Raw genomic sequence first — 8,298 nt, 5'->3', positions numbered from 1 at the left:
TTGTGAGAGTGGTGAAAACACAGAAAGTTTGAAAAAACAAGACAAAAAAAAAACAGCTGAGCAAATGTGTTTGTTCACGCTACTATAGGAGGGAATCTGCATTTGTACACTATGGTCAAAGTGCTGTTGCACTAAAGACACCAAACATTTCATATAACTTAATTTCCATTCCTTTAACACCAATATTCTACTTGTACTGTCAAGGTCATTTTAACACGTGCACGAATGTGTCGAGTCTTGTTCGTAATGGGCTAAAGTGCATGGTTACGTTGTTTGGGTGAAGGGAGCTGTGGCACATGTCATCCTTGCACTCGCCCTCACCGTTACATGTCAGGGTAAGGAAAAAAAAAAAAAAAAAAGGCAAATCCACAGCAAGCCCGCTCAAAAGGTCACACAGATACACACCCGGTAGGAAAAGTCCAAGGACAACTTGTGACTTTTCACCATGCGTCCACTTATCCTCGTTTCAGCTTCACGTCTTGTGTCCGACCGATACTTTGTACATTACTATTATAACACTGTACAACAAAGCACATTTGTAGCGTGAAGCCCTAAATACACCATTCCGACGTCGGGTATCGGCGTGATTTTTTGGAGGATATCTTACTAGCGTTGGGTAATTTGATGAGCGGACAGTTGTGACGTCTGATCACTGTGATTTGACTTGAGTTGTAGAGCAAAAATTTGGAATTGTTTGGTGAATATCGGGGATGCATCAAATTGAAAATGTTTGCTCAAAAATGAAAAAAAAAAAAAATGCATGGCTGAAAACCCCCAAAAACTTAATGAATGGACAGCTATAAATATTTGATTATGAATATTATTCTTGTTCAGTGTTTTAAAGCCAGTTTAAAGGAGAATAATTTTAATGTGCACCATGTAGATTTGTGGTAAATGTTATAATAATGATATTTGACAGGCAGGTTCATTCTTTATTTTAATTACTTGACATACTGTACTAACCATGAGAATGAAAGAGAAGCCTTGTTATTTGATAAGGTATCACAAAATAAGTAAGAAAATGGACAACTTACTGTTATTTAGTGAATTATCAAAGTAATTTGACCCTCATCATTCCTCTTGATATAGCTTTTATATAGTTATTGACATTAGCAGCTATTAACCTATGAATTTTTTCTTTTTTTTCAGAGTTTGAAAAGTCCTACTGCATTTGAATGCACCACATTCATAGTGATAGCCAACACTTGAGATTTGTGCCATATCATACAATGGCACCGGAACTTCCTAATTCAGTGATTGGATATGATTTTTTGTATTTAATGGGAATGTGTTGATGTTGGTCTCTCGGTTACGTGACAGCAATTAAATCACAAGGACTTACAAATGAGTTACAAATGTCTACAGATATTGCATGAATGACAATTTGGTGTTTTATTCAGTGTGCTTATTTTGAAGTTGGCCTTTGCAACACACTGTTAGGGCGTGACGCGAAGTTATTCATCTTGCTTGGTAAGTCTTTTTTTTTTTTTTTTTTGTCTCGGCTGTAGTCCCAGGTAGAAGTGGAAGCTCGGCAATGCTATTTACGCAACCCATTGAAATGCTTCACAACAGTAATTGCCAGGTGTCATTCCTCTCCCTGTGTGCTTGAGTGAAATTCAGACAGAACTTATGTTTGTTTTTGCATAATCACAACATCCCTTTTCAGACTTAATGTTTCAGTTTTGTCTTTCAGCCAAAAATGCATTTTTGATCAACTTTTTTCAGTGCATCCCTTGTTAATATAATGACAATGTCCAATGGTTGTGGTATGCATGGTCTACGTTTTTATATACAGCGCCTATAAATAGCTTTCTTTTTTTGTAAACGATGATGAATAGTGACCACCGCTGCCGATGGCATTGGGGGTATTACTCCTCACAAAATACTTAATAGTCATCTCTGCGGTCTGTCTGTTGTGGTATAATTTCCATCATTTTTCCTGCACGGTGCGCCAACAAGTGGGCCGATGCTACATGCGGTGGGCGACGTACGATTGGTGTATTTAGGACTTAAGATGTTGTCCAGTGACACCGAAAGTGAATGCTTCTGTACTACAGGGAGTGTTTTGATTGTCCCGAACGTTAGCTGACTAGAGGAGGGGAGGAGATGTGGAGGCATTGAGTCTCAACTGAAAACGGGCAACAGGACACGGCAAACTGACTCGAAAGAGGCCGCGACCACTCGCGGTCGGGCGAAGGGAGAGGAGAAAGGTCAAACGGGGGAAGTACCTGAGCTAGGCCGAACATCTTGTGCTTGTTGTAGGGGTTGGGCTTTTGAATTCAGGCTGGAGGGGGTCACGTAGTTGAGGCTGGTACTGTTGATGTCCCCCTCGCCTACTAGAGTCAGGTCCGATAAGGCGTCTTCTTCAAGCATCTGGACTGACGCTCCTCTACCGGTGTCCTTGAACGCACTGGTCTGGGCCTCCTGGGACGGGTGGATGGGAGAGATAGTGGCGGGGAACGGCAAAGAAGAGGGTCTGGCGTTCCCCCGCCCTCCAAAGTCCGAGCCCAACGCAGAGTCCAGACTTTGGGACTGATGGTGAGCATGAAGAAAATGGCCGCCGCTTGCCCTGTCTTGGTGGCTGGGCCTGTTACCCGGGCGAGCGCCGCCGGTACCGGGGTTACGGGAATGAGGGGCGGAGCAACCGGGCTCGGGGTCGTAGGGCGGAGGCGCGGCTCGACCGGTCGCCGACGGCGTCAGGCGCAGGAAGTCGGGCAGCTGCAGGTCGCTTTTGTTCAACAGGCCTCGCTGGTCGTCAGCTCTGTTGCTCTGAGCTTTGGATATGAGGTCGAAGAACTCTGCGTACACACACGCGCAGATGCCAAAATACACGTGCACGGAAACACAGGTGAATAAACGTCCCCGATGAAAAAACAGTGCTCATTGTTGGAGTTGAGGTGGCATGCAAGCAGAGGGAGTTAGTTTGGCAAGTCAAAGCTACATTCAGTGAGCTACATATAGCTAGCTAGTGATGCTCCTGCGGTGCCGCAAACATGCCAACGAGTTAGTTTCATTAAGAGCAACGCAGCTTCAAGAACGAGATACAATCAAAGAAAGGAAGAAAGAAAGGACGGAGGTCTTTGTATCTTTACCTTCAGCTTCGTCTATATTAATCTTTTTCTGCTTTCGTTTCTCCGGAGCCTTATGAAGAGAGACAGAGTGGTTGGGTAAAGGCTGGCTCCTTGTGTCAAGGCCGGGCCCGGCCTTGCCGTTTTCCCCATGGGGGTGGGCGGAAGCGGCTTTCCTTGACTGCCTGTCCTCCCCCTGGGAGCCACAAGGAAAGCGGAGCGGAGACGTGTCAACGTACAGCAGGACTGGTGACTAGAACTACTGATGGGAGACCGGCGTGACAGCATTGATGGAGCGCGGGGGCGACTTTTGTCAAGAAGGGGCTGTTAAATGCATCTTGATGGCGCACTTGTGGGCTTGATGGGATTAATTGCCAATGGCGTTCTTGGACTGATAGCAAAAAAAGTTTTTTGGACCCTTCATAGCTCATTATGAGGCAATGGAAGTGCTAGATTTCTCCCGGTCAGTCAGCAAAGACAAATGCCAGAAAGACAATGTAGATCACAATCAGGACTAAAAGATAACAATAAACAAAAGAAAATATTCCTAAATGTAAATCATCATTGCAATGGGCTGAAATACTGGATTTCCAAGTACAGTATTTCAAAGGCTGCCATGACAAACAGCGGCTTCCAACCATTTTGATTTTACAGCACGTCAATGTCGGTCATGTATCGGTTTTCTTCTGTCCGTTAGTTCAAGGTCGCCAACGTTCGTTGCTCGTCGCATGTAAATTTTGGACGTGTTCAAATTTATTTGACTTTCCTCTTTGGGGTTAAATGCAAATCCCCCCAAAATTTGGGTCAGCCTTTTTTTGGCCAGGGTCAACCCAATGCCCCAATTGTTTAAAGATTGACATACAATTTATTAAGTCGTAATGAATAATTTATTTACTTGCATTGCTGACAAGAGAATTTAGTGACTAAATGCTATGCAGAATGTGATTTACTTCTGACTTCTAATAGAAAAGCAGAGAGTGAAAAACATGTGCGTACAGAAAGCTCAAATCAGTTTGGAATTTTTCAATCCATTTCAAAAAAGGTACATGCTGAGAGCTCACTATCAAATCACTGCGTGATGGTCTCTTTTTGTTTTCATGACAACTGGTCTTTTTTTAAATCTGTGGTTTTGGTCAGATGGGATATTTTATTAAAAAAACAGCCTTAATTTGATCGAAAGTATTAATTCAACATTTTGTAAAAAAAAGAAAAAAAAATCACATTATGTTACTGTTGTTTTAAACAGGCTGGATTTAGAGCTTGTGGATTTTATTATAAGAAAATGTCTAAAAAAAATCACACTAGGATACTTAAGTTTGAAAACAAATTATTCATAGCCCAATGGTTGGGAACCGCTGTTTTTGTATAAATGTTTTAAGTGATAAAATGGACCCTGTGCCCTGTGCACAATACACCACCAACATTGCAACACACTACACCATCTAACAACTAACGTAGAGCAACATTACAGAAGCAAATCAACCAAAAACAGCCCCCCAAAAAATAACCACTGCAAATTGTCAAATATTGGCTAAAGCAATCTACAGTAGAACTCTAGTATTCCCGCCACCAACTAATTCACTTCCAGATGGAATTCACGAAGCTTTAAAAAGCCAACAGTGGCCCGGCTTGGTCTGAGGCCTCATTACAGAAGAAAGAAACAACAAAGCAGATGGAAAAAGTTGCCAATGCATTGGACCAAAGACAGACCACAAAAGTAGAACAAGAGGGAATCTTGAGATTGCCACATGGTTGACTGCCCAACATAAAAAAAGAAAAAAAAAAACAGAAACGCACATACACACAGGCCGGATGCTGCCATTGACACGTTTCATACACCTGTGCACATTTATAATACATTGCAAACAGACATGGGTCACTGAGGACAGCAGGGGAGACACTTAGTAGCGTGATATCATCATCAGGAAGTGGAGACATTCAGTGGGTTATGAAACATTCCAGAGTCAGGAGATAATAGAAAAGCTGGAGGGCATCTTACTGTTGCTGATTGGTTTCTGCTCGTCGAAGCCCCGATGTGGCTTTTCGTCGGTGCTGAAGGACAGAAAGTGAAGGTGCAGAAACTCAATTAAAGAAATGGGCCCTTTCTCTGTGAACACATACTGAATGCGGGACTTTTTTATTACCTTTTCCTGGCATGTGATCCACTGAATCCAACACCACTCTCAGCCCATCCAAATTGGATATGGGAAGACCGAGATCTAAGGGCTCAGATTCACCACTCTGGAAAGGCGGATTCAAATCAGCACAAGTGCAACTTGGCGAAGTTCCAGACTTGATTAAAAAAAGACTCACAATGCGTGCCACCAAATCTGAGAGGTGCAGACCATATTTGGCCACCACTGGCCTCAGAACTTCCGTCACTGGCTTGGTGGGCTTTGCTTTTAGGCCTACTGAGCGGTTAATAGGAACCAAATCTAGCCTGGAACAGTAGAAAACAGAATTCAGGGCTTGGAAGAATTGCTTGAAAAGTGCTTTAAAAAAAAAAAAAAAAAGGTTTGCATCTATATAGGCATAATCAGTGCTCTTGTTTGCCTGCGTCCCTGCAACTCTGACGCATCAGTTTTGGTGGAGATGCATATTTTCACATCAATGTGCCTCCCTTGGATGCATCAATAATAATCATCGTCCATCTACTCTTTTATTCAACAAAACTTGAGGACTTGTGAGCATTTTTGACAACTTCGTCCGCCATGTTTGTTTTGATCTCGAGGTAAAAAAAAAAAAAAGAATGTCGAATACTATCTTTAGGCCCAAAACATAGGAAATCCAGCAATGTTTTTTTTTTAAGTATAATACAAGATCAGGTTAACAGAACAAACAAAACACTTCAGTGGCTCGAGAAGAGGAACAAAACAGACAGGTTTAAACTAAACAAACACTCAAAGTAAAAAGCGGACTTTTCTACCACAATGGACTGCTATATCAGTAGTTGTGATATGAAGATGACGACGGATGCTGCATGTTCATTCTATTTTAATAAATAATACTATGATATTTGTTAATATCTGTTCTTGGTTTTTGCTCGTATCTTGTAAATGCAGTTTGAACTTTAGACTTACTTTGTCTTTATTATTGCACAATTTTTGGGACTCCATGGGAGTCCATGACATTTTTGTTGGGACCCGTGGTTTTTTAGTATTGCAAGTCCCGGGGATCCAACAGTTTTCAGAAGTAAAATGAGCATTGAATAATACAAGAGACTAAAAGTTTCTTACCTAAAGAGGGTGCGCTTTTCAAGTCGGAGGTCCCGAGAGCACAAGGTCATACAGTCTTGATCCAAAACAAGTGGCTGGAGAACAAAAAAATACTCATGAAAGGTCAGAAAATCCTTTGGTCATGACATTAAGATCAGTTAAAAATAAAAACAATTTCCACACTTTTTAATTATTGTCATTACAAAAGAAGACTCAAATTAAGGGTGGAGAAAAAAAAGCCAGGGAAAAGCGTTTTTAAATGCAGTAAACAGATATTGGCCATATTGAAAGCATTTACTACAGGTGCTTACCACAGTTGAACGGCCAAAGTCAAATGCCCTTGAGGTCATACAAGCAAGAATTTGAATGACCGTTATGTACTGTAATCAGTGTGTCCATAATTCACATTACTTGTTGTCATTATGCTAAGTTGTGTGCATGTGTGTGTGTCACTAAGGTTGAATGCACTTTTTTTTTTTTAGTAAACTACGAACGTTGAATATGAGTTGATGTGAGCTTACACAACAACTCATAATTAATTTTTTACACGTATGAATATTTAGACACCAACAAAATTTACCGGTTGCTAAACGGTTAGCATAGGTAATTTTTGTTGCTAACCGGCAATCTCGATTAGCCTTAGCCCATTAGCAATTACCATTTAAAGGGACAATGTGTAAGATTTAGACCGTTTTTCATTAAAAAAGGAATAAATCAAATGATTATAAATTTAAAGAACTTGCAATAGTGTTCGTAATGACCAACACTGTTTTAAATATAATTCTAGGGTCTAGTAATAATTCAATTCTATTACATTGGGGTGGCACTCCTCGGGAGGCTGCAATGTCTGTTATAGCTACAGACAATGGTAAATGCAGCACCTGATGTCCGTAATGAAAAATGCTCTAAATCCTACACATTTTCCCTTTAAAGTCAATAAACAGTTACTACAATTTAGTTCACGCACATAATGTTATATGTACATTAGACATGTTCTTAGAAGTCACAGGCGATGTATCAAAAATATTCCATGAGTAAACTTGAGATTGGAGCTGCCGGTTAGCGATGATGTTAATAACTTCCTGTTCTTCTTCTTTGTCTTCTTGACAAACCGATTGGGCATTTTTATTGCTTGTCTGTTCCCTACAAACATGGTTACAATTGGAGAAAGCTAGATTCTCAAAAATGAGGTAATATGGTCAATTTAACTCATTAAAATCTTTCAGTCATCACATGTGACTATTTTGGTCAAAATCAAACACTTTTGGAGCCCCACATCCATTTGTGTTGTACCTTCTCCCCTCCAACTAGGAAGAGATCAATAGCTGCCAGGTTGATGCAGAGTTTCTCGCAGAGCCCCAGCAACAAATCCCTGATGGACATGCCGGACCTCAGCGGCAGAGAGCAACAAGAACCATCGGGCAAGTTTATGTTACACTGCCTCAGGGGGGCGCTGCCTCCTCCACGTTCGGATACAGCCACGCGGGAAACATCTCCCTGAAGAAGGGAAATGGACGAGACGGGTTGACAACAGTGTGAGGTGTGAAACAATGGGCGGAAATCAAAAGTGAAGAACAATGATGAGATTATGTTATATGCTTTCATGCTGCAAAAACAGCCTTTATTAGAAACACATTTTTCTATTTATTAAATCCTAAACAGGTAAGAATGTTCAGTATTTTCGAAAAATTTAGGGGTACGTTAGAATTTAAGCAATGGCCGTTACTTTCGTTCATTTTGCCTGTTTAGACTATCGTCCGAAAGCGTCCACTGTGCCCAGTAAAGGGTTGATTCATTCATTGCCGTTGGCAACTGGAGAAATTCAAGATCAGTTTTTGCTGGTCTGGCTGTGCAAAAGTTAAGTAATTTTCTGCCACTGACTGTTATAAAACTCAATAATCGATTTTAACTGGGCTTGAAAAAAAATATTTAATAATCATTGACCTCTAAATTATGTTAGAGTGTAATTGATTAATCAGATTTTTAAAAACATGATTTTGTCAACTCACTTCAAA

The 8,298-nt window shown here is 40.9% G+C and overlaps 1 protein-coding gene across 2 annotated transcripts in view; it reads right to left on the bottom strand.

Moving 5' to 3' along the window:
* rgs12b (regulator of G protein signaling 12b) overlaps positions 1 to 8,298 on the bottom strand; it is a 52,417-nt gene that overhangs the window by 1,860 nt on the left and 42,259 nt on the right. Inside the window, exons 12-19 of one of the 2 annotated variants that reach the window (XM_088420030.1) lie at positions 7,577 to 7,780; positions 6,305 to 6,378; positions 5,382 to 5,508; positions 5,213 to 5,309; positions 5,068 to 5,120; positions 3,093 to 3,264; positions 2,610 to 2,798; positions 1 to 2,573 (exon numbers count right to left, since the gene is read on the bottom strand). The exon at positions 1 to 2,573 is cut by the window's left edge and continues 1,860 nt beyond it. In XM_088420030.1, the coding sequence (XP_088276156.1) occupies positions 2,212 to 2,573; positions 2,610 to 2,798; positions 3,093 to 3,264; positions 5,068 to 5,120; positions 5,213 to 5,309; positions 5,382 to 5,508; positions 6,305 to 6,378; positions 7,577 to 7,780 (1,278 nt within the window). In that variant the 3' untranslated portion in view covers positions 1 to 2,211. Of the gene's footprint in view, positions 2,799 to 3,092; positions 3,265 to 5,067; positions 5,121 to 5,212; positions 5,310 to 5,381; positions 5,509 to 6,304; positions 6,379 to 7,576; positions 7,781 to 8,298 lie in introns of both variants that reach the window. The other variant, XM_088420029.1, reaches the window with a different exon arrangement.

This window comes from Hippichthys cyanospilos, chromosome 7, assembly GCF_059441005.1.
Source record: "Hippichthys cyanospilos isolate Australia breed blue-spotted pipefish chromosome 7, RoL_Hcya_1.0, whole genome shotgun sequence".
Lineage (NCBI taxonomy): Eukaryota > Metazoa > Chordata > Actinopteri > Syngnathiformes > Syngnathidae > Hippichthys > Hippichthys cyanospilos.
This window is presented reverse-complemented; position numbering and strand designations above follow the sequence as displayed.